A 26,487-nucleotide genomic window follows, 5' to 3' on the forward strand; every position below is an offset into this window, starting at 1 on the left:
TTATGGACTAATCTGGCTGGAGTTCTGGTAGACTGCACTCCGGTGCTTCTTCTGATTCTCACTGTCTCAGATCAGTCATAACGATATCTAAACTTAACACGGCGAACTCTGCAGGTTCTGTGCATTTCAGATTGCATGCGAAGAATTTTTCTTTTCCTCTTTTTCTTCTTTTTTTAAAGCAAGGCACCATTTCAGTGCGCCAGAAGCACGGCCTTCGAGATTGTGGTGCAACACGCATGGCGGAATTTTACAATCTCGAAGGCCACGTGAGTGAATTACCTTTGAAATCCATGCCTACTGCCCCGAATTAACCCACCTCTCGGAGAGTTAGGAATGCAATGTGTAAACTGCGATGTGCAAATAATGTCCCATAATTAATTGTATATCTTGTGGATGCGTGCAGTTTTTAATCGCTGTGATATTCGCGCTCTTTAGGTGATTCGCCGGCATGGCTTGGCAACCATGTGACGCAGCTGGTTTTTGTTTTCGTCAGACTAGTCAGACGCTAGCCAGAGAAAAACACTTCAGAGAAATTGAAAAATAACTCAGATACCATGACAACGCGAAGGCTCTTTGTCGTCTAATTGCTGTTTTAGGTCAAGTACTTACATTTATTTCGTCGTTTGCAAAAATTTTGTCCCGGCACCATTTTTCAGGTAAGCATTTCATGAATCCTTTGCCGCGGTCATCAGAAAAGATCTGATGTAACTTGCTGCTCTTTGCACACTCATTGTCGTAGTTGCATCAGTTAATTTTGGGGCACCGTACTAATATATTACCCTTGTGAACAAATCTGCGTATTTATGTCGTGTGTTCAGTTAAGTATGCCTCTTCCTTAGCTCAACGTCCTACAAACTGTCCTTTCATCGTAGATTCCGCTCGTAATCGGCATTTGTAGTCGTAACATCCCTGTTTCTGGTATGTGAGGTATTGGTAATAAATAATAACTATCAAGTAGCTTCATTGGACACGTTACAAACAGTATATATGACAGGTTTGTTACAAGCGTTGCTGTTAAGTCCCTTCTTTCTTCTGCATGACGATCTACGAGCGGGTTTCGCTGAAAAGAAAAGAGAGAGAGAGAGGCGGAATGCTGGAGGAGTACATAGTGTTGCATGTTCGTGCAGCTGATTAGCTAATTCACTGATGAGGCCGCCTCCTCGTACAACGAAGGCATGAGTTACTGCATGCCTAGCATAACTTTCTTTGCTTCCTTGCGCCGTCACGTGTGGGCAAAAAATAAATTTAGTTGCTATGAGGAGCAACAGGGAACAGTTCTCATTGTGTGAAACCTCCGTAATTTCTTCTACAGTTGCTTCGGCTTTCGTAAAACACATTCGTCGGATTGCTATTCGAGTTTTAGTCAAATGAGGGCCCTTCTAGAAAGTTTCTCCGGTTTAAAAAATTCACACTGCACTTCGTAGGTTCTGGTGAACCATTCATTTCGTTGTAGCGCCATCAGCGACAAGGTCATGAATGAGATATCCGAGTGTTTTTAATAACATGAAAACGTTCGTGTACGCAGCTGTTTGCTGGAAGGAAACAGAAAGACGCCATGGTTTGCATTCCATGCATTGTCGCTCCGGTGTTACTGTTCATCTGGTACCGGTTCATCCAGCCCATTGTGCTTTCAATTTGGAACCCATGGGCCAAAAAGGAGATCAGCGTGAATGCCGCAGGGGACGCCTCTGACAAAGAAAAATCAAACAACGTAAGTATTGCCCTGGCATACGTGGTTCGGAATGCGGGCTTTGTACACATCCACTAGTGCCAGGTGCACAATTTAACTTATGTATTTGTTAAACTTCGTCACAGGCATCATATGAGCCAGTCGTGCAAAGGGAAAAACACAGTATCAGAGCAACAATGAAAATCTTGCAGCATTCACGTATTTAACATATTTCAGTAATAAATGCTGCTATGATTACCTTCAGATATCATTTGTTCAAGTGATCAGCTGAAGTCATCCATCACTGATTTACAGCAGACACATTAATTTGTATTTAGCCGAGTACACCAAAGGCAACCAACAACTGGGCTACACTGATATATCGATAGTAGTTGAAAACTGAACGTCAATATATTGACATCAGCACTTCAGCAATCTAGATATTGAAGCAAATGTAAAACACAAATTGCAACTCCAGTGGGCATCTAATGCTAGCCTAATAACGTAGTACCTCCTCAGTAATTCCTTAGCTATTACTTAATATCTCATAAGGTTATTGCAAGATGGAATAGATGCTGGCTTCGCATTTCTCTTTGATTCTTCGGGAAAATATCTTCCTGGCGTTAGCCTAGGTAGTGTGAAACTCTCATCCCAGTGACAGTCTCCTCTTAGTAACGAGGAGTAATCCGGAAAGCTATGCTAATGGGTACTGTGAGCACCAAATTCAATATCGAGATCTGAAAGCACATCATAGCCGTTGTCTTTGACACTGTGTCTAGACAACACATGTGGTTGAGAAGTTTCATCGTCACTTCACTCGCATTTCAGTCGTTTTGTTAGCATGGAGTGCTTCGCTTGCTTTGCAGAATCATGAAACTCGCTGAAGATGCAAGTATATTAAAATACCGCCTCCATAGTACGACAATGGCTCACCTTGTATCCGGATTTTTGCATTTGATGCAAGAAGCCATAGTATCGTTTGTTGATTAGTAAAGGGCAGGGATAGCGTGTGGGACATTACACATCCTTACTTGGGGACAGGCAATTTGTATTGCGCTAAGTTTATGTGGACCCTTGAAACGTAATTTTCGCTCAGAAGCTTTTTCTTGGCACAATACAAGCGCTGTGAGGCTTCTGGAGTGGTGTTTTAACGGTGTGAGTCAACTTAATATTTTGCCTTTAGTGGCTGTTTAATACCTATTGTTCTTCAATTTCGCATGAAACCGTGGGCATTGCAGTGCTTCTTAAGTGTAAATAATCTGTTTTACAGACCGCCAAGGAGGGCGCAGCTGGTGTCGCGGAGCCAGCCCAAGTTGCCAGCAGCCCATCTGAGCCACCTGAAGGTGCTGGAGTATCAAAGAAAACAGATTAACTGTTTATGAGTCATCATTCTGTACATTCCTATCAACCAGTCAAGTGGCAAATATAAGATGTTTTAAATTGTGTTTTGTTACATGTTTTCTTATATATATATATATATATATGTCACTGTTTTTCTCTGATGACGGCACTGAGCTGACATTACTTTCTTGTTATGCTATATTTCAGTGATCAATAAAGTCTTCTGTAGCATCACAAGAAGGTTTTATTTAATCTGTCAATAACTCTTTTTGCTTATTGTGCCATATTATACGCTCATTTTACCCCTCCTGTTGATGCGCCGCGAGTGTGTATGTATGCACCAGGTAGACATGCTTGGCCCCTGAAATAAACTGGTGCAAGGAAATAACATTAATTGCTCTGTCTTTTCGTAAGTGAAATTTCACAATGAATTCACTTGGTAAACGAGAAAACATGCAGGAAGAAAATGCAGGTGGCGACACATGCCTTGTTGTTCCCGCACTGACTTGCCACGACCTCATAGATTTTGATCGTATCTGCTATGTTTACCAACAATGCTTCATTGGTAAAAATTCATTACATTACATTATAATGCAGCCAGAGGCTTAACATGGCCAGTTATACAAAATTTTATTGAGCCAACGTGACGAAATCATAGAAAATTTGAAATCCGAGACGTCGCACTAACATTCAGGTGCTTAATTAAAAAAATAAGCTTTGACGCATTTTAAATGCTAGTAATAAACCTGTGACGAAATCAACGATAAGGTTATCAAAGAATAATTTATCAGTCCAAAATGATTGAAGGTTTAACTCGAGTGTCCCTTTAATCGCCGTGCCTAATTCCACCATAATAATTGTGTTCATTATTTCCCTGTTCGCCAACATGTAGTTGCAGCCTATAGGTGCCGCTTCGAATACCATTATGAGTGCTTTATTCAAATGTTTTTATCTCTCTCAGCATGGTTTTGAACTCGCCATGTTCATCCACAGAAGAGACTTTCCAAACTGGCTTTTCAGTAAAACATGTTGTGGACAAACAATGATCCATTGCAGCACAATGGGCTCGTGCATATTTTCGGCTAGTGGTGTAGCCAGAATTTTTTTTTTCTTCGTGGCTGATGAAAGGCATGACAGGTGTGTGAGGGTTGCAAGTCGTGTTACTATGTGTCTGGTTCTCAAGAATTTCAGCGAGGAGGCTCCTAGCGTTGCCTCCTTCCTGCTTCAACTCTCCTTTCTACATTTTGGTGCTCCCTGCGAACTGCTGACCGACGAAGGCGGCATCTTTCTTAATGATGTTATTCAAGAACTTATAGCTGAATGCCACGTTATACACCACTATACCACTGCATATCATCTGTAAATGAACGTTTTGACAGAGCGCTTTAACCAAACTCTTGGCAACATGCTTTCAGTGTATGTTACCTCCAAACCTACCGACTGGGACCTCGTTCTTCGCTACATAAACATATGTCTACGAATACGGTGCACCAGGAGATGACAGGCTTCTCTCCCTTCTTTTTACTCTATGGCTGAGAACTACCGTCTCTGATCGACACCATTCTTCCTTTATGAGTGGTTTCAAACACATCATGCTCATCTGCAGAAGACACTTTCCAAACTGGCTTCTGAGTAAAACGTGCTGTGGACCGTTTGGGGCACAATGGCCTCCTTACCGTTCTGATTCGCCAGAGTGTACACCGGTTTTTGAAAACCATTGCATATGTTGAAGAATGAAGAATATCAACTAGCTCGCTCCCCGTAAGAACAAGTGCTCCAGAAATTCATCACCACAACAGGCAGTCACTCCACCACTTTTCGCCCCACTCTAGTTTGGTTGTGGCTACTTCTACGCCAGCTAGGTGTTTCCTCGAAGTTTGCACCCGGTACCATGGACCCTACAGCAAACTTTAGCTCCTGTGAACTACCTCATCTAGCCTCACACACCCACTATCAACTTGCTTTGACACCGTCCACCATTAGCGATCGCCTCCAACCAGGGGCGTAGCCAAGGGGGGTTGGGGGGGTCAACCCTCCCCCCAGCCCCGAATTTTTTCGATTTTCGATGCACGCACACATACAAACGCACGCACGAACATACATGAAGCATGGTTGAACCCCCCCCCCCCCCCCCCCTCGAAAAAAATTTCTGGCTACGCCCCTGCCTCCAACCGTATCACGAGCACCTTGTCCTCACGACGCCTTAGGCCAAATGTGTGGCTTCGTCTCGATCGAATAGGGACGATGTGACAAAGTGCGCCCTGCAGCCAGAGTGTTGAGGATTCAATAAATCGGAGCTAAGCGCAGCCGGATCACCAACGCTACGCAAGATAGGCTCTGTCGCGTCTTCCAGTTCGTGTTAAACACGTCGTAATCTAATTCTTTATCATTATAGCTTAATAAATCCTTGCCGCCCGATTCTTGCCCCATCCTCCTTCCTGGGTACGTGCCGTGAAAAACAGATCACCATCATCAATTGTGCCATGCACGCGATCATAAAGAAGATGGCACTATTGGTTCGCGTGCCCTGAGCCACGAGACGCGCGTCGGGCCTCATCGGGTCAGGCGACGCCCAAGCAGGCTCCTTCACTGCACCGCTTGAGCGGATAGCGCAGCCGAGGCGCCTGCCGTGGCTTTGACCAGCAGCGACAAAGGGTTCGCGCTGTCGTCCACGAAGAACGCAGCGCGTAACGAACAGCCGCTGAAGAGGCACCCGATCTGCAGCCGAAAGACATGCAGCTGTCCGAGGACGCCGTCGCGGAGCTGCGCGAGGCGTTCGCGCTCTTCGACAAGGACGGCGACGGCGCCATCAGCACCAAGGATCTGGGCACCGTGATGCGCTCGCTCGGTCAGAACCCGACAGAGGCCGAACTGAAGGACATCATCGCGGAGCTGGACGTCGATGGAAACGGCACCGTCGACTTCCCGGAGTTCCTGGCTCTGATGTCCAAGAAGGCGCGCACTACGAACACTGAGGAAGAGATCCGGGAGGCCTTCAAGGTAAGCGTATGGCCGATTGAGGCAGGAATTTGCGGATACACGTAGTGTCGCTCACGGAGGTTTCCAAGTTCGCAGTCGCACCACGCGCACATGGCACAGCCCGTTTTTTTTTTCTTTTTTTTTTTTGTGGGGGGGGGGGTGTCGACCAACAAAGCTTTATGTATGTGCGTGCATGCGTTTGTATGTGTCCATGCATATACACACATGCAAACCTGAAACCTTGGGGGGGGGGGGGGGTGAAAACCATCCTTCACTGGCTACGCCAGTGACGTAATACATGACCTTGCGTTTAAGCGCGTACGGCGCATGGATATATCGTGGATATGCGTTTGGCTTTTTGCATCGCAGTTTTTATTAAAACGGCCCTGAAGCAATGCACGTGTCGTCAATGTTACGCGCACAGACGTTCTTTTCCTCGCGGCACAGTTGCGAGAAGTAAAGCATGGCCCGATTACGCTACCGCGTTCCGCTTTTGAAGGCGAAGCTCACAAAGGTTTGACGCCGACCTAAATCTTGCACACAATCTGTGGGGTTGAACGACGCCAGGGGCGTAGCCAAGGGAGGGTGGGGGGGAAGGTTCAACCCCCCCCCCCGAAATTTTTCAATTTTGCTTGCGTATATATGTATACACGCACGCATACAAACGCACGCACGAACATACATCTTCGAAGTATGGTTGAACCCCCCCCCCCCCCCCCCCCCCCCCCGGAAAGAATTTCTGGCTACGCCCCTGAACGACGCTGCTTTGTGGCCTTTGACGGGAGCATGACTCGGCGGCTCTTGTAAATTACAATTGGCTATTGCATAATTACAAGTAACTCCTCCTTTTAATTATTCACAGGTCTTCGACAGAGACGGGAAAGGCTTCATCCCCGCAGCAGAGCTCCGTCACGTCATGACAACTCTCGGAGAGAAGCTCACGAACGAAGAAGTTGACGCGATGATACGGGAAGCCGATGTGGATGGAGATGGCCAAATTAACTACGACGAGTTCGTATTGCTCATGACTTCAGGCTGAGCATCAAAATCGCTTTTTTTTTCCACTCATATTGCTTTGACGTCGCCAAGAACAGCGCTTCATTAAAAATGTTGAAACGATTGCACTGACTTTGTATTTCATTATTGCGATGCCACGTTTATTAGCGACTTGTCCGTGGCACTGCAGCATATGGAAATCCTACAAATATGGCATTATTTTTAACTCCTGCAGAACTCGGGGAGACAGGCGTGCACACATTCTGCAACGGTCACTCGCGAGTCGAACTTCGATCTGCAAGTTAATTCGGTAACCCAATTTTTTAATTTCTCGTTGTTGCATGTGGCAAATTACTTCAACTCACCCAATTCTTGGCCAATTCTAAGGCGGGAGCGATTCTTGGAGAACTAGAAGCGCTACAAGTACTCTAAAGCTTCCAATCTCGCTGCTTGAATTTGGCGCAATTTTCCTAATCTTGGCTCGGTCTGGCTACCTGGCTTGGCGGCAGTTGATTCCATGGTTGCCATTCATCGTTATCGGCAGCATCGGTGCCGCTTGTGTCGCAGTACACTGTATGTCGCAGTTTCGGCTGGTTGTACGCTCTCCGTTGCAGAGCACGTGTTTGTCGTCAATAGCAGTCTATTAGTGTGAAAGTAAGCGCTTCAAAAATGAGCCCAGAATCCAAACAAAAGGTGGCCATCGTCCTTTTCGCCGCGAAGAAGGTGTTTCACTGGGGATTCATACCAACTGTGCTATACTTAGGTAAGCCGTCACTACACATTACATGTTCTCGTTGCCAGTCCTTCCACTGGGCGAAAAGTCGCTGGGGAGGGCCCGTTCAGGATTTGACCGTGTTGTTTTCAGAACGTGCAATAACTACGCATGTTAGTGTACCTCGATGCGACACACGTAAACTTGTAGCGCCTTCTGGGCTGTGACGTTCTTTCGCGCTTGCGACGCCGGTGTTTTCACGCACGAATGAGGTTACTGCGATTTCATCGTTCATAGGTCAAATGTTCATTTAACTCACTGATATGCTCTTTCTCGGTTACAGGATTTAGGAAAGGAAATGATCCAGGAATGCCTGAATTGTCACTACTCAGGTAAGAAGTCCCTTGCATTCAGATTTAATTGAAACTTCATGCCCCTAGCAAGTGTCATTAGTGGTCAGTGCATGTGGCCGCCTGTACGCGCCGCACTTTGTCGTTCGTTAAATAACAGCTCAGTAATAGCATATATGAATTTTAGCGATGCATTAACCGCGTTTGACGTGTTGTTTCCAGGTGAGCAGTTAACTTCCGTAGATTATTAGTGTCAACTATTACACACTTTGAAGCTGGCCATGAAAATTAAAATGGCCTAGGAGTTGAAACAATCTAACTTGGTAAAAGCTCTCTCGACTCTCGTGTGCAGTGATGCAGTCACTGTCGGTTTTATTGGACAGCGCAGTAGGGACGCGACCTTTTTTTAGGCCCCACAAATGGCAGCTGTAAAATTGAAAATAATCCAACCAGTGATAACTGGGATTGATTAGTTCCAGTTGGAGACCGGCTGGTCTTAGTTAGAAGCCGTTGCCGGCTAGTTGCCGTTACAAGGCCGTTTCAGCTATTCTCTTTTTAGATACATAATGAGTGCTTTTCATGTTGGAACTTGCCGTTTGCATTAGCAAGTAAAAAAGAGCGCATTCTGTTGCTGACGCCAAATGATACACGAGTAGTGAAGCAGCCACCTGCCCTTCTCTTTGTCTATGCAGTAGAATCTGAAACATACCTCGTTGCTTCTTTTTTTCAGTCTTCTTTGGCAGTGAAGAGTTTCGTCTTCAGCAGCATTCGTTTGCCTCGACTCGTCTTGCTCTCCAACAAAAAAACACGATGCTGACTTTCGGACCCATCTTCATTCCTCAACATTGTCCTTACCATTTCTGGGCCAGGTTGTTAGGTTCATTTATGAACTAGCACTATTGATATGATCATTAAAATGTCTTTAGCTTCACGTCTCATACTATTTGACATACTTTTGCTTAAAAACAAACGGCCTTTGCAGTGTGTGCAGTTTATTAGACTTTACTCGTCTTACAAGCAAGGTCTTATATGCGGCAGCACCTTTCAGTCATTGCCATAACTGCGCCAATGACTGAATAAATTACTACAGATAAGGAAGTTGTAGAGGAGCAGAGGCAAAACCACTATTTTATTTCTTGGCGAGGGGTGTCCATACCCCATGAATGTGTGTGTGTATGTATATGTCTATATGTAGCATATATACATAAATAACAAACAACGCTTAAAAAGAGTTTTATAGCTGAAAGTTGGGCTAGTTGGTTTTGGCTTGAAAACATCTTGCTAGCAAAAATAAAACAGGAACAAAGAGAGATGCACACAGGATGATTGCTAAACTTCAACTGAATTTTTACTTCAGACACATAATATAAAGTGATAGCCACACACACAAAAAAACATCTAAACTGATTGTAGCTACAATTAGCTTAGATGTTTCTTTGTATATGTTATCACCTTATATGTCATGTGTTGGAAGTAAAAATTCAGCTGGAATGTGATTGTCCTGCGTACATCTTTTTTGTCCGTTTTATTTTCGCTAGTAATACATTTTCAACTTTAAAAAAAAATGTTTCTTTTTTCTAGAGTTCCAATGAGTTGTATAAGGTAGGCACGCTGTATCGCATCAAAATAACTATCTTGCCACGAGAGACGCTTGCAAAAGACAGACAAAACTGGTGAGGCATTGCCCCAACATTCCTTTACAGCTTGCCAGGATGTTAGGGTTTTGACAGTGTTTGTTAAGCATAGTTCATTTTTTACAGGCAATGTGGGACTAGTTTTTTTCTTAAGGAGGCAAAGATTGAACTTAATGCTTGTAAAAACCCTGCCAGAACAGTACAAGTATAAGTGAATACTTTCACATTCATGACATTGCACATGGTACTGAAGGGAGAAGGGATTAAATTTGAATCGGTAAATTACCCTTCCACAATACCTGAAATGCCACTGTTGCTACAAGAAGGCTTCGTAGGTCAGAAAAGGTGCAAAAAAAGAGAAGCCTGGTGGCGATGTCATCTTAATGCTCTACCACCACCCATCCACGACGTATTTTAACGGCATCTGCTGGAGACTGGTTAATTCTTTTATCTAAAAATGGATTGCATTGCATTGTAAGGCAGCCAGGGACTTGACATGGCAACTTTTTACTGGACTAACGGGACCAAATCACGAAAAAATATTTGAAGTCTGCAACATCACACTGACGTAGGAGAGCTTGGGTTTTGGCAAGAAATTCAAGAAGCGGAACTTCAACCTTCCATTTTTTTCTTGTAGCAACAAACCTATAGTCAAGAAATTAATAAGAGTTCTCAAACAATAAATTATCAGTCCAAACTGCTTTAGTGTTTCATTTATTATCCCTTTAATGTCATCAAGTTGCTGTTATGCAAGTATATTTGGTGACATTACATGACAAAATGACAGCAGTCGCTGCAGCGCAACAAGTCTTTACGCCAATTATAACGTTATTAGCATGCGCACTTTATGTATGTTCCAGATTACTTCAGAAACTTGCTTGTCATGTGGAGTCGTACAGCTAACTTGTGAGTGAGGACACACACTCAGTGTCGGAACTAGATGATTGATTGCTTGATTGATTGATTGAGCTGCTGAAGCACGGTGCTGCAGTTTGCATTAAGCTGTAATGTTGTTCACGTTGTGATGCCTTGCTGCATTGTGATGCAGTAAGCTTCAAAGCACTGAGCACTTATCGTCATTTTTAGTGCTTCTGCGACATGGTTTTAGCTTGCAGTATGAAGATGAAACTTTGCACTGATGGTCAACGTTCCAAGATAGAAATTTTAAACTCTCAGATAATTTGAAGGTGCCCTCTTTTGAGCAAAGAAATAAAATTTCTAATCGTCATAAGCGAATCGCTCAGCTTCACTACTTGAAATGCAACTAATGTGGTTGGCCTGATTAGTTCTTATCATGTAACATAATCTTATTACACTGACATTATTGGCCAATAAGCCATTTTTGTAATCACCTTAGTGGTGATTCTGGCATAGTGCTATTTCAGCATACTAAGTGTGTGCCGGAGCTAACGTGAGGTTTTTATGTTGTCCAACTGAAAGGACCACTCAAGCAGGTGAAACGTGCAGTAGGTTGTGTAGACTGTTTGGCAAATCGATACACACAAACCTCATTATAACAAAGTGACATCTGCCAGGAAAATAACTTCGTTATATCCGAAAATTCGTTATAAACGTTTATTTGTAGCACTGTATCTATTACAAGACTATTATTCATTTACTTCGTTATAACCGATAATTCGTTATATCCGTGTTCGTTGTATCGAGGTTTGAGTGTACTTACAAAATCATTTTCACACTGCCTCATGCTTGCACCATCATTGTGAAGAAAGGAAACACATTTGTTTTCATTTCTTATTTTGTGTTACCACAGATTCCACTTTTTTTACCTTTGTGATGAAATGCACACACACGCACACACACACACACACACACAGAGGCCTTTACAAAAAAAAAAGTTAACTTTCAGACGCTGCATAGATGCATAGCGCATTAAGTGTCAAGAAGCTACAGGCGGTTACTGTGCTCAGCAGCAACGCACACCGAAAGAACATGATGCGGTGTCATAGCTTAGACCACACGCACGGACGGTAACAAATTTCGTGCATAATGGTCAAATTTGACTGAAAAAAGATATGTGGTTTCATCTTTAAATGAGCTTGTTACAACACTTATTTAAAACCCAAACATGCAACAAAAATGATCCACAATTAACAGTGATGCAAAAATGATTTATTATGAGCACAGGTTTCTTCATACAATCTTTAAAACGCTTGGTCAGTTTCCACGCTACAGTCTTTGGGTCCACAATATGCATGCGGGTGTTGTCATTTCTTTTTGTTTTTTTTTTATCACACGTGAAACATTGTGGAGTATCTTGCAAGATACAATGTGAGAAGATCCCGTAATGAGTACATTTTTTTTAATAAATGTGCATGCTATACAAGTGAATTCACGTGCACTATGCGAAGATAGTCACTGCACACAGAAGACTAGCAGGTTAATATGCTGACAAGAAAAAAAAAAGACTGCTTTCGAGAATGACACTGAGACGATGCAGAGAGAGTGCGCTTTTCGTGTCGCCATGGGTAGCACGTGCCACCACTATTAGTGAAAAGGTAATAAGTAAGCCGCCTTACGCGAGAACGCTTGCTAGCAGTGAAGTGAATGAAAAGAATTGCGCACAAGAGTGATGTACAGCACTATTACAGCCTATAACACCAGCACACTCCAAGGCAGGTCTGCTATGTACAAGTGTCTCGTGGTGCAGGTAACTGTGTGCAAGTAAAATAGTGTGAATAGCTGTGAGTGAACTTGAGTCATAGACTAAGTACTACAGCCCTTCTCTGTGAAGGAAAAATAGAGCCAAGATTGATAACATGTAGCAGGGAGGAATGCTTATAACAGCAGGCAGCTACGTGCACTCTGTTCCTCTTAGTTGCACAGCCACTGAACAATTCGTGTTCTAGTGCAACTTGAGCTTGTTTGTCAGCCAAGGCACGTTTTTGGGTAGTCTTACTCAAATACTCATCACTGTTGCAGCGCTTTAGTAGCCTAGTTACGTAGTATTGTGGAGATTTTTTCCATTGTGTGCTTGTGCTGCATCACAATTAGCAGGGGCTACAATGTCACTGTAACGCAAATCCCCTTCCCCTTGTCCTCCTTTTTCTAATAAACGCTATGCCATGTAAAGTAGTAGTAATTTTTTTAGACAAATGCTTGAAGATGCTTGTACGTTAGGCAGCTCACTACAAGAGCTGGCGCCTCTGAATGCCCACTGTTTGAGAAAGGCGCATGGATATCTGCTGATGGTTCTTTAGCATTTGTAACCTGGCAGCAACACCACAAGGCCTTCCGAGCTTTCTGCTAACATAGGCAACTTGAACAGTGCTGCACTGACTTTCCCAGGTGCAATAACGCAATTTAAAATAACATTTATTGTTTGTGATGCCTCCAGAACCACCTAGGTGAACCATCCAGTGAAGCAAGGCAATGTCTGTGGCATGTGTGGAAGCCGACACTTTATCAAGTTGCGTAATCATGCATATGATGCCAAACCACCTAAAGTATCTTGTTGATGGAGTGGGATGGCTATGTGTAGCCATTCTCGCGAAGTCCTTCCTATTGAAACGTTCAGATGCGCCAAGCACTGTGTAAGATGGCTTTCATTTTAGTCCTGAAAAAGCAGGCACACATCATAGTGAATGTACACACTATTAGCAGGCATGCTTCAGAACTGTGCTGACACGAAGTTTCAGACACTTAAAAGGTTGGATATTGGCCCATTAACTATGGCGTGAAGCCTCAATTTCTTGAGAATGCAACAAGTAGTTAAGCACATTGTACTTTAATGCAATCAATTTAAATGCGCATGAAGTGCTATGTCACTCCAAACTCGAATTTAAACAGCCTTCATTGTTGTATCACAGAAATACTTGGAGATGGTGGCGACGTGGTATCACAAACCACTAACACACAGTTCAAGTTCAGAAGAAGATGGAAACTTAAGATGAAAAATTCTTGAACAAGGGATGTCACTGGAGCCAACATTTCAACGAGTGTTGCTGCTTTGGCAAAGGCAAGTCCACTTGTCGAACCATTGGCTCCAGTGACATTCCCTGTTCAAAAAATTTTCAACACATGGTTCAGTTAGCCCAGTCCTGCTACTTAATTTGCCAGAAAAAGAAGGGGTCGTAGCATAATAGTGGAGTTGGATGGGGTAGGAGAAGGTACCCTGCGATGAAAGAGAACTGATGATAGCAGAGGAACAAGCCTGTGCTCTGTCAAATGTGGAGAAGTACGGAGCGGATGAAGAATGAATGAACGATGTTGCAGCGCAAACACGAATTTCAGCAACATTGCCATAGTGTGGCTTGCAAACGCAGCACTGGGGTATCTGATATATCTGTCTATCATTTGATATATCTGTTTATCAATTGGAGGCAGCGTGACTACTGCCTCCAATTTTTTCGCTAACAAGGAAGTCCGCTAAATCATACCCCATGCCTGGGTCTGTGTTCCACTTGGTGTTAGTTTTAAACTTTGATTGCATTAAAATATGATATTATTAATCGTTTTTTGCCTGATGCCACATGCCATGATTACAGAGCTTACATCTTTCAAATAAAGCAAGAGAAATGGATACAGTTCTTGATGCAGCACTTCTTTAAAGGGGCCCTGCAACACTTTTTCAAGTAGCCATGGAATGGCTTCACTAAAGGAGCTTATTGCCTCACGAATCGACCGGCACAAAAATTTTTAGAATCCGTCCAGTACGAGAGGAGTTATAAAGATTTGTCGTGCAATGTAATTGCTTTCTCTCTTCTCTCATCCCGACAAAAGCGCTGGAAGTTAAGCAGGGAGGGGTGGCACGGGGGATGAAGGTATATCATGTGCGCCTTGTGACCTTGAGCACTTTTTTTCTCTTCGGAACGCGCCGCGCCGTACTTTCAGCGCGATCGTGCGCGCATGCGGGGGCAAGTGGCGGCCGCGGTAACTACCGAGTGCGCCATGTTCAATTCAGCCAATGGCATGGAACTTGAGTCAATGACGCAGTGATTTTGAGTGAATAGCATCATATGTCGGGAGAAGAGGAAGTGATTTTTACCTGACTTTGAGAATTTATTGTAAATCCCAGGCCGCGTGCTGCGCTATAATGTTTGGCTCGCGTGTTCTTGGGAGCCTGGACTATGGATCGGCAGCATTTTCTGACCCTGCTGAAGAAGTGTTGCAGGGCAACTTTAAACTTCTTTAAAGTACTTCTTTAAAGGAGCCCTGCAATGATTTTCTCTTAATCATCGAAAGGCTTCATTGAAGGAGTTTATTGCCTCACCAATCGACTGCCGTGAAAGTTTTTAGAATTCGTCTCGTTCCAGCGGAGTTACAGAGATTTGTTGCACATTTTAAGTGCTTTCTCTCTCCTTTCGTACAAGAGAGCTCGGCGAAAGCTACGCAGGGGGGGGGGGGGAGGGGGCTAGAAACTAATTTCATTTGTCAGCGGTCGTCATGACCATGAGCAGTTTTTTCCTTTGTAATTATTTATTTTTTTCCCTTCTTCGGACACGTGGCTTACTTTCAGTGTGATTGCGAACATGTCACGGCAGCCGCGGTAACTGTGCAGGTCACGATGCTCAAATCAGTGAATGGCCGTGGACTTTGCGTTTATCGCGCATCATTAGGGTTTGTGGCAGCATTTGTCGATAAAAGAGCAAGCGATTTCTAGCTGACTTTGAGAATAAATTGTAAATTCCAGACCGCGTGCTGCACTATGTTTGGCTCGCATGTTCTCAGAAGCCCTGAATACAGATCGGCAGCGTTTTCTGATCATGCTGAAAAAGTGTTGCAGGGCCCCTTTAAGATATCTGTGAGTATGTTTAACTGTAATGAAGGTCACTTTAATGTACTGTGCACTTTGCGAAATTTGCTGTGCTGTTTTCACAAATGAGCATCAAGCATAGACATACTACAAGGTATTTAAACGTATTAGCAGATTAAAAGTTGATTGTCAGTAGTGCACGAACCAATTCAATTGCAAGCAAATATGCTCAGAGCATGCGGCTTTCAATATGTCTTGATAATGCTGTGTGCAGAACTGTGCCCAGACATTTCTATGCAACCAGATACATATGCTGGACCAGTACCAGGCAGAGAGATTTAGGACAGTGATGACCCATGAATACATTTTTCCAAGTTCTCAAGACTCTTAACTGGCAATACTTTTCCTATATGTGCATACATCATTGCTCATTCGAATTGCTACATTCTGAGTGGATCTTCACTTGACAATTCAATCAACTGCCTTGTTCCCTCCCATTTCTGCTATTGAAGTGTCGCACTATAAAGCGTACAGCTGATTACACTGCCTTTCTAGGCTATTCGTACATGGCTTAAGTAGTTTAAGAGTCATTCACTGGCACTAAACTTGCACGCAGTACGCATGCTGTACTCTTATGGCAACAACTGTCGCTACAATATTCTATTAACAACAACAGTATCTCAGGAGCATCAACATTTGATAGCAGGCAAATGATGTGTGCCTGTGCACGCAACAACAGGGGTGAATAAATATTGCTTCGAGTCTGTCAAGTGCATTAACAAGCAGGCACGTATGAAGAGCCACGGCGTAATGATTGACATCACTGATCCTGCAACAACAATGAAAAATTCCATTGTTACCCTTCGAAAACAAAAATTTGGCGGGACTATAGTGCGTCCATAGGACGATACGCAAATTGCTTGACTAACTGGCACAGTTGGCACTGACAAAGAACTAGAGTTCCTTTGGAAAATACGTGGCGTGTAATGTTTTGTAGGTTTCAGATTTTTAAAATTGTTCTGAATTTGACTATGGGAATGGAATGAATACAGGATCGGGGCTGCTATATTAAAACAGGCTTGCACTGCCGTGAACATTTTTTTTCTATGCAGGAAAGCAGAGCTCATTTGTGGGGTGGTGGAGGAGAAAGATAACCCAATTACGTGTTGCGTTGAAAATCGATAGCCTCGGGCAGTGGCGTTTTTCTGTTTTTGTACTTTTGTACATTCAAAGTATGATAACGTCCGAGGTTTCTCAGAGTGAAGTTGCAATATTTTGCTCCGGCAAGTATGATTATCAGAAAACTGTTCTAGTTTCAGAGCATGGTACATAGCAGTCTTTCAAACAACAAGCATAGCTTCTCTTCCTTTCCCTTTCAGTGTTCTTATGTTCAGTGAAACAGACAATTGGGCGACTTGGTGCAGGCTGATCATACTGAACTGTGGCACAAGTGGCGCAACAAGGAAGGTGGCATGGTACATTCATAGTTACACCTGCTAACAAAAGTTCTCGAGTGATAAAGCCAAATATCTGGGGCCCAAGCACACAGTTTAGATCCTTTGAGGAAGACACCATGTACGTTTTGCATGGTGAGTATTTTTGGCTGTGTGCTTAAGAGGAAAGATCTTTCATTTTTTTTTTTCGGTGACCTTTTTTTTGTACTCTGCATTCTGAATTGCAGCACAAGAAATGGATGGGACACAAAGAGCCACTGCACAGCAACTCTTAGTATAATTTGTTTGCGTTTAATTGATTTCCGGTGCTACAGTTCAAAATGCACTTCAACCAACTACCCCAAGTCTTTGTCCTGTCACTTTTTTGCACCCCAGTTCAGCAGGGTCAGCCCTTATCTTGCTCGGAAAATTAATGGAAAACATTTGAGCAAGGATGAATGGAAGTAGTACAAAAACACCTCGTAGCACACTGTCAAGAATGAAGCTTGCGCTGTAAGCAGTTGTCCAGCCTGTCTGTAAATGTGCATGCGAGCTCCACACATGGAGGACACATTTGTGTGTAGGCTCTGTCGAAAGTGTATGTAATACTGTGATGTGTGTATGCCTTGTTATCTCAACAGCATCGACAAATGCTGGCAGGCCCGTTCAGACACAAAGTATAGCTGCATTTGTTCATATTTTCACAGATAGGATTGTTACTAAGGTTGTTAGTCTATTACTAGCTACTTCAGTCACAGTGACGACTCCGTGGCATTCGTTTCTGTGTGCCTGTGCTTAACATGAAGTACATGCAGACTAACTAACACAACAAGTTTCACAAAGTTTGTTTGCACCAGGGTTATATGACTTCAAAAGTTTTGTCATGGGTGCATTGTGAACCATCGCAAATGTGTTAAGTAAGCAACATAAAAGCTGCATGACACTAATGGTGCTAGAAATTTTGTTCAAAGTTCACCTAAGTTGTATGTGCATGTGTGTGTGTGTGTGTGAGAGAGAGAGATGGGGTGTGCATACATATGGGGGTCTTGGGCCATTATAAGCAAATGCGACTATCGGGACACTACCAACATTTCCTTCCAGTGCAGAGCAGCTTTGGAAACATAGCAATTGATAACTGTAGCTCTGGCTGACTGCCACAGCTGCTGGCTTTTAGGTTGCTTTCTATTCCTCTTTTAATCTATACTAGTAGCATTGCAGAAGTGTCGCATGCCGCACTCAACAGGTAACAGTCGGGCTGCCACTCACACTGTCACCCTGTAGTGAAATCATTTGTGGATTAATGGTATGTGCATGAGAGCTTCCGAAGGCACATCGATGCTGAAGCACAGCTGGGCCACAATTTCGTAATGATTACCTTTGCTACAAAATCGTCTTTTTATCATCTGCTGTCTATGACTGGCTTATCCCACTCATTACATGAACAGAGCATCACTCCAAGCACTGATAAAGCAGAAAAAGGAATAGCATTGAAGGCTACAGATGGCTACAGATTGGGGCCCAGAGCTCACAAGCAGCTGTCTTAACGAGATCACTTTCGAGAAAGAAAATGCTTCTGAATGCAATATATACAAAGCTAATTTGATGCACTACAGATAATACTCACGTACCATGCATTGTTCACATCAGCAATTCTGTCCATGTTTACGATCGTAGTGCGCCTTTGAAAAACATCGCACTGTTACGGATGATGCATGACAACATACCTGCCAAGTGGTATTTTCTGATAAGTTGAATAATTTCAACAAGCCATAAATTGTATCGTAAGTGTGTTCAGGGCAGTTACGGTCACGTGTCACCACTTGATTTTCTTTTTTTCCTCACGTTGGGCTGCTACACAACCATCACAGTGCTATTTCACATGCAGTAAAATGACTTCTGCATTATTTCACACTTCAGAGCCTTTAGTGTTACAAAGCTTGCTTTGGTGCTACATCAGTGTTTATCAGATGTTTGAAGCATCAGTGCAAACAAGGGCAATGCTGTCTGAAGCTAAAAGTTTATAGAAAGGTGGTTGTGCGCATGTGTGTACCATATTTACTTGTGCAAAGCCTGCATTCCCTACTCCTGTGGTTGTAGAGTTCGGGAAAAGGTTTTGCCGAATTTCAATTTCATTAATCTGTGTGGCAATTTATTTTTAGCAATTGGAATATTCAAGAAACTAAAGAAGAGCGACAGCAGTCGCTGTGCTCTACTTGGTGTGCGCAAGTGGCAAAGTATGACCTGTACAAGATTTTGAACCCTGTAACAGTACAAAATAAGAGTGAAGGTCTCATGTGAGCAAATGCGGTGTATACTCACCAACACATGGTGGTGGTATACAACCACAACTACGACATTATCAGCCACACATTTGCAGTCCCTTCACTATTAACCTTGATGCTCAAATCATGGCAAGGACTGCACAACATCACTAAAAACAAGTTCAACAGTCTTTGTGGGGGGGCATACAGGCACTATAACATTGCTCAGACATCGCAGGTAATTGTGTTCTAGCACAGCAACCCTGCAGTGATTCTTACATGCCGTAGTCAGCATTGCATGCAACCATCAGTAGAGATTCCAACAAAAACACAATAAAGGATGCTTTTGGTCATGTACAATGCACTTTTACACTACAGCAAATCTGTGCTGTTAGTGACAACAGCCCTCTGCCCCTGAAACAAAATCAGCATACTTTCTTAATATGCTTAAATTTCATTTTTGCATGTTTTCCATGGCCCTAATCATTTTTCTTTAACTGCAGTGAGCTAAGCTACAAGATATATCCTAAGGACAAGCTACGTTAAACCAAGTTCCTTGATAAGGAATTTAAAGACATCTGATAAAACTGCCCCATTAGCAGACTCGCCTCATAATGAGTGTTGTGTACGGACACAAAGCAGTAGCGTTAACATAAACCCACGCATTAAGAAGTGCCATGGATGACAAGTAGGCCACAACTGGTTACATCAGTGTTCCTGTCCGCAGAATGAACTCAGTCGACTTGTCATTAATACAAAAGAAGCCTTTTGCAGTATGACTTTCTGTAGATTTTGCTAGGTTTTTGCTTATTGCTTGCTACGTACACAATGAAACATTGAGTCATTGAATATTGCTTTTAAAAATAGATGTAAACATCGTATTAACCCTGTTATCTGCCCAACAGTGCGTTGCAATCATTTCTACACTAGAACAACAGGAAAGTGTTCAAGCGATGCCTCGAATTGAGGTGGTTGGTCACACACAGCGCAAGAATTGATGACGCCAATATGGAGAAAAACGCATACAACACAGGCGCCTGTGTCGTCGCAAGTGTTTTAGCCCCGTCTCAGTGGCGCAAGAATTGATGGCGGTAGGAAAGTGTTGTTTTGAGATACAGAACAAGCACCTGTACCTTTTCTTCCAGCCATACACGAACTCTAGGGAGAACTTCAACCAATGTTCATGTGTGTGCACATCTGTGTGAAAAAAAGGAGCTTGCCATTCGCTTAATTCCATTCAAAGTGAGCAGACCAGTGTCAGTGTCCTTTTCTTTTTGTTCCTTTATTATTTTTTTTTAAGAGGGAAATTTGAGTGGACTAATACGTATCCAGGATATATAAATTAAAGGTGCTGTAATAGTGAGCATAAAGGCGAGTGGTGCAACAAAAACACCGTGTTGCCAATGCCAAGACAAAATCGCTGTTGGCATGGCGAACTTAATTTGAAACTAGCGAACTAATTCTATGAAAAACCACAAGATTGAGGAAGCTTTATGAAAGGTAACTATTCCCTGTCTGTAGCACACAAAAAAATATGGGCTAGAGGGGAAAGTGGGAAACGGTGATATCCTTGTCTTTTGTCCTCTTTTTTTAGCATGTTTCCTATATGAAACAATCCACCTTATGCTACTTTTGAAATGGCCATTCGTGGTAGCTACCCTTTTCCCAATATCTCTTCTGTGCATTGCACATTTGTCCAACCAGTGGCGACACCATCACAGTTCCAATGAAGAATGAGTATTAGCTGCACACGATGGATTGTCTCTCATGCAAGGTTTCACACCACAACAGCCACATTTAATACTTCCTTGGTGCTCAAATTGTGTTCGTACGTACTAAATGCAAAAGTGGCCATGCCATAATTACAGAACATCAATCTGGCTGGTAGGAGAGCCAGCCTTGCAGATACGAAAAGGGTCCATAAAGATTCCTCTGCCCTATGCATGTCCACTGCATCAGTTTGTGTATTCAGGGTTCTCGTGCTTCAAATTAGGTTGCCATCACTTTGCCGCTTTTCCACTTATCTCAGTTGTTGCAATGAACTGGCCACAAAAGACAAGCGATGCTGGCTTTAATCCCTTATATCGCATCAACTGTGAAGCTTCCTCTCCGAAAAAACTGCATAGGTACTTGAAACTTAATACTACATTCATGTGGATGCCGATTTTCCGGTTCAGCACTCCTATTTGAGCCTTCCTTGCCCAGTGGCCGACCTTTCGTATTGGAATAGTGTACCCTGGAGTTCTCTGTGATTGAGATACAGCACAACATAAGAGCCTATCAACTAGCCTAGCACTGGCAGGGGGATGGGAGAGGCTTTGGCCCTGATGAAATGCTTCAGCATGATCATGGCATTTTGCAAACAAATTACACTAGCTTATTGGTGAGAAGCATCAAGCACGTTCTCACGAGAAGTGACAAATAGCAAGGAATTGGCTAGTTTGCATTCCTCTGCTTGTGGAATGGCATAACTTTTGTCGCGCTGTACTTCAAGCAGTAGCAAATAGCCAGTGCTTGAGAAGAGCCGCAGTGCTACTAGAATTCACAGTTTAGAAAAGCTGTACATGCTCAGATTTGCAAGCATATGAATCCCTAGTTTCATCGCAGAGGCCACCAAAGGCCCACGCATTTGAACCATTGTGCTGTAAATGACATCTTCAACGAATAATGCTTGGCAAGTTCTTATCAGTGTGCATCGAAAGTGCAAATTCAGTTTTTAAGGTATGATGTGCCCTTTAGCTTGATGGAAGGAGCGTTAGCACTGCATAACATGCAATGAAAATTTTTTACAAAATGCTCCTTTGACCTATCAAACAAGTCTCCTTACAATGTTGACAGTAACCTCTGGGAATGAAAAAACGCTAGACAAAAAGTTCAGGTGTGAATGCTTTCAGAAGACGGGTGAGTGAAGAGCATGTCATGGGGTATACGCTAGCTCATGGCTGCACTCTTTTGCGAAGTTAAATGTGCGTACATCTAAAAACTTTACTGGCAATCTCAGCTGTTTCTCTGGAATAACACTAATCAGAATTGCCAAGTTTCTTTTGTTATATCATGTTTTCTGGTTACCGGATGATGAAACCCCGCGAATTGCACGAGGTTTTACTGTAATTCAAGCTTACTACCACTCTGTAGTTCTAAAAAAAACATGGTTTGAAAACTGTATCTGTTGTAACAAGCTAATGCTACTACTGTGGATACAAAGCTGGAATTAAGGCTCGAAGTATGGTAGCTAATTGAGTGAGTCGGTACATCTGCATCTTTACACGTGTGAGTCAGTGCTTGTGTTACATTATTTCTTTTTCTGTGTCTGTTTTGTTTGTGCTGTGTGTAAAGATTAAGGCTTGAGCATTACTTCAACTGCAATTACCCTGCAAGTGAATTAGTATTTGTAATTGCTACATTCAATTCTTTGCTATGACTAGTTTAACAGCAAGCCAGTGTATACTATTGAAAAATACATGGCAGAAAAGTTGGTAATGAATTGTAACTGTTCCTACCTGTGTAACTGTAGACTACACATTGTGCTTGTGCAATGTCCAAAATAGGATGGCCACTTTCCACTGAAACTTAGTAACAGAGATACTCCTACATTTGATGCAACACCTCAAACATCCCTGAACAATCATGTAGTGGGTTCAGTGTAGCATACAGGGGGTTAATACATGCACTAAGAGTCTATGACAACTGAGCCTTGTTTCAAGATTGTATATCGTACAGACATATCGCTGTATGAAATGCAGCGACAGACTCCCACTGTAGTGACGTGCGAGTGTCTCACGACATCTTTTATGCACCTCCTTGTGGTAAAACAAGAACACACTAAAGTATCATCAAGGTGATAAGGAGGAAATAAACAGGTAGTCCTCGCTTGTTCTCTGCTCTCTATGACAACTGCAACATTGTAGGTTGTTAGCTGCAACCATGCAATCTGTGAGGTCAGAAATACTGCAGTCCTCAGTAACATTAACACCTATGCACAAGCACACAGCCGGCAGTACTTCCGCACTTTCAGCCGACACCCGGTAGGCATTATCAGTGAGATGAGGTGCGAAGAACACCGAGGTTCAATGTAGATTCTGTATGCACTTAAATGAAATACATCCTATCACTGGGGCTGCACCAGCGCACTAATCACAACACAGATATGCTTGAATATGCATTGACGCGGACATGAAGTGAGTCAAGTTTACAATGTTGGTCCTGTGTGGCACATTTATTCTACGTGTATGTGAAACACGACCCGAGGTGCGGTGCCCACTAAACCTACTGTTGCTGATAATACCAGTGACTATTAGCACAAGGAACTATAAGGCACTTCTGCACATTGCTGTTTCAAGATTCAAGCTGTGTACACAAATTTGACAGCTTGTACGTTCGGACATTAAAGAAATAGGTGTCTCTACTTTTTTTCCTGCCTTGTTGGTGAGCTTATATTAACTGGCAATCATTTGTTATGAGCAGACAAACGTTGAAGCGTGTCATGAGAGCACAGTGACAGAGAAGAGCTTTTTTGTTAACCGGCAATGCAATCAATTCGCATGTGCTCCCTTCAACAATTACTCGGTGATTCCAACCTGCAATAATCTTACGAAAGTTGTTAATGTAATAATAACGTGCAGCTTTCATGAGGCGATTGGCCCGTATCGTGCCTCTTATAAGTATATTCAGTGTGTCTATGCACAAACACATGTTGCGATATAATCATTTGACAATAAATGAAAACTACACCCACTCCTCACAAAAGCATCCACACCCACTTCCATAAAAAATAAAGCGAATGTTTTTACAGTGTGGCAAGAAATAAACAGGAGCCCAGTTACAGCCACAGCTTGGTTAACCCGAAGAATCAGCCTCTTATAAAAGCTGACTGGGCAGCAGGCTAACCAAAAAACTGCATTTGGTTGGCAACAAACTGCATTGAAGTATTTTCAAGTGTACTCCAGTAGACACATACATATATAATTCCACTCGGTGATGTTTAAGAACATAATAAAACGAGTTCAAGCTGCAGCTACCACTTAGAGTATACGAAATTGTCAAGCAACTTCATAGATACAAAGCAGGAACGTAGCACTAAAACTATGTACCATCCATATTTCGCACCATTGTCCATGCTACCATGCAATCTTGACCATCTTACAGATTGTAATGAAATGACCAGTAAGTAAAAAATTTTCTGCTGGAGCTTACACTTTTTAATTTCCTCTAATCTACCTCTCAGAGAAACTCTCGAAGGCATAACAACACTGTTGAAAAATAATAAAACAGTAGCATGTAATCATGCTAGTATACCTTTGCCCTGTGTAATTTGGCTGGTGTTGGTTCTCTGTATTTTACTAACACATCATAGTAAATTATGTCTTGTGGCCATACCTCTCATTCACTCTATTGTGCACCCATGGTGATAAGTCTGTCTTCCAGACGATCAAACGTATCATGAGAAGTGAACACTACGGAAGGTCAAAACATGACTACCAGCAATAGCTGTGGCAAAATTAAACAAATGAAGATGTGCGTTTATACTGAGTGTATCGACACGCGAGTCTTTTTTTTTTTTTTTTCAAAGGAGCCAGAAAGATAATGCAGTTGTCATCGATTAGGCTATTTGCGTGCAAAGCAGGGCTGGAGAAAAACAGTATTAGGCAAGCACGTCACTGTCTTCGTTGTCACTCACGCAGTGGCCGAAATTGCGAGCTATACAGTCTGTGAGCGACCTCAGGTCCTCAGTGCGGCCCATGGCACCATTGAAACCAACTCCATAGTTGTCGTACTCCGAGTCATAAGTAACACTGAGTGAGTCAATGCTGAGCAAGCGGCTGCTGGCCCGTGAAGAGATGCTCGTGTCATCCCCTTCGTGGCCCGCGTCGTTGAGGAGCGAGTTGAGGTCACTAAGGGCCCCCTCTGCGTCTGTTAGTCCTTGGTCATTGGCGAGTGACGCGTCGTCTGTCGTGTAGCCACCACCGTGATTGTCCATCAGCGGAGCTCCTTCCTCGTCTGCCTCGCTCGAACCGTCATTGCTCCAGCTGCTTCGCGAGTCGAGGTGCAAAAGTGGTCCGCCGAGAGGGTGGCCCGCCTCGGCCAGTCGAAGCGCTATGCCCGTGGAGTCCTCGCCAAGCCTCATGAGAATGCGCTGGGAGTTTCCGTTGAGGATGTCGCTCATGGCATATCTTGGCTGGGCTGCCACACAGATGTTCCCAGTTCTCCTGATAGTCTTCCATGGCCAACTCGTCAGCGTCGTGACGTACGGTCAGGAGCGGAGGCCTGGCCTTGCCGTGCTCCCAGACAAGTCTCTTTGATGCCGGACTCGAGTTGCAGAGCTGCTTACGAGGCACCTGCTCTGGGGAGTCAACCGGAGGCACTGTCACAGCACTGCTAACTGTCTCTTCATGAGTTCGTTTACGCGATCCTGAAGAGTTTGCGAAGTACACTGCAGGCTCGGGATCATGTCTTGTGTTTGGAGCTGCTGCTTCAGGCATTGTGTGACTAAACATGCCGTCATATGGCTGTCTGACATTGTGGCTAGGAGAGTGACCAACTTGTGGGAGACCTGGGCCAATGATACTGGGACTTGCCTCATAGTCTCCCATAGACTGAGAGTATGGGTACATGCAGTTTGCTTGAGGACAGCTCGAATTTTTTAACAACAGCAAGGGAAAGCCAGGACCTGACAAGCTTCCATGCGGCGATGACGGATGGTCATTTAAACAGTGACTTTCCTCAATGAGGCTTCCGCTGCTAGAATGCCCGTCGTCAAGGTGGCTGCTTGCGCTTTCTGACCGAGGATCGAGGCTACAGTCGTCGGTCAGCACAGCCTCACTTTGGTCACCAGGTAGCGAGGGAGGAGGCACTCTTATTTGTTTCAAGCTCTCCCAAGGGTCACCACGTGTAAGGGACTCTGGTTTGGAAGACACTCCGGTTTTCACTCTCGATCTAGACCCATGTGGAGGGGTGTTTGACACAATGATGGGCTTGGGCTGGGTGTATGGTAAAACATCATCATGAGGTGCCAGTGGAACTGCCTTTTGGTGCTGCCCTGCCCAGCTGTTAGGAGTGGACCCACTTTCTCTTCTCTGGAGTGAGTTTGAGCTGGAGTGAGCTATTCTTCTCCTTTGAGCATTGAGTTGGATTCAGAGGTGGAGGCAGGCTTCCGCCCTTCACCTTTACTTTGAGAGGCTATTCTTCTCCTCCTGCTGAGGTTTAAAATACATTGAGCTGGATACACAAAAAACGCCAGGCCTGCGCGGAAGGCGCAGGCCACCGAAGAGGCACCTCTCTCCCTTGTACCCACTACGACATAATTTTTGTGAAGTTGGACACTACTCGTGAAAAGCGAGTACCATCAGCGAGTCTTGCGGTCGATCCATTTCTAATCAGAAAGTAGGTTGTCATTTCTCCT

At 43.6% G+C, this 26,487-nt stretch overlaps 2 protein-coding genes and 2 long non-coding RNA genes across 4 annotated transcripts in view; 3 read left to right on the top strand and 1 right to left on the bottom strand.

Moving 5' to 3' along the window:
• Positions 1 to 516: 516 nt before the first annotated feature.
• On the top strand, positions 517 to 3,250 carry LOC119388364 (uncharacterized). The gene is made up of 3 exons (XR_005182701.2): positions 517 to 656; positions 1,526 to 1,711; positions 2,940 to 3,250. It is a non-coding gene; the product is annotated as an uncharacterized LOC119388364 (long non-coding RNA).
• A 2,309-nt stretch (positions 3,251 to 5,559) lies between these two features.
• LOC119388360 (calmodulin-beta-like) lies at positions 5,560 to 7,095 on the top strand. The gene is made up of 2 exons (XM_037656066.2): positions 5,560 to 6,010; positions 6,852 to 7,095. Exons 1-2 carry the CDS (start codon positions 5,744 to 5,746, stop codon positions 7,026 to 7,028), a joined length of 444 nt encoding a protein of 147 aa, XP_037511994.1. The 5' UTR covers positions 5,560 to 5,743; the 3' UTR covers positions 7,029 to 7,095.
• Positions 7,096 to 7,561: 466 nt separating this feature from the next.
• LOC119388363 (uncharacterized) lies at positions 7,562 to 9,011 on the top strand. Its single transcript, XR_005182700.2, has 3 exons — positions 7,562 to 7,748; positions 8,041 to 8,089; positions 8,778 to 9,011. It is a non-coding gene; the product is annotated as an uncharacterized LOC119388363 (long non-coding RNA).
• Positions 9,012 to 24,719: 15,708 nt separating this feature from the next.
• The window catches only part of LOC119386353 (uncharacterized), a 28,612-nt gene continuing 26,844 nt past the window's right edge, over positions 24,720 to 26,487 (bottom strand). Inside the window, 2 exon segments of the mRNA XM_037653673.2 lie at positions 24,720 to 25,344; positions 25,346 to 26,161. Of these exon segments, the coding sequence (XP_037509601.2) occupies positions 24,730 to 25,344; positions 25,346 to 26,161 (1,431 nt within the window). The 3' untranslated portion in view covers positions 24,720 to 24,729.

Source organism: Rhipicephalus sanguineus, chromosome 3 (genome assembly GCF_013339695.2).
Source record: "Rhipicephalus sanguineus isolate Rsan-2018 chromosome 3, BIME_Rsan_1.4, whole genome shotgun sequence".
Classification (NCBI taxonomy): Eukaryota; Metazoa; Arthropoda; class Arachnida; order Ixodida; family Ixodidae; genus Rhipicephalus; species Rhipicephalus sanguineus.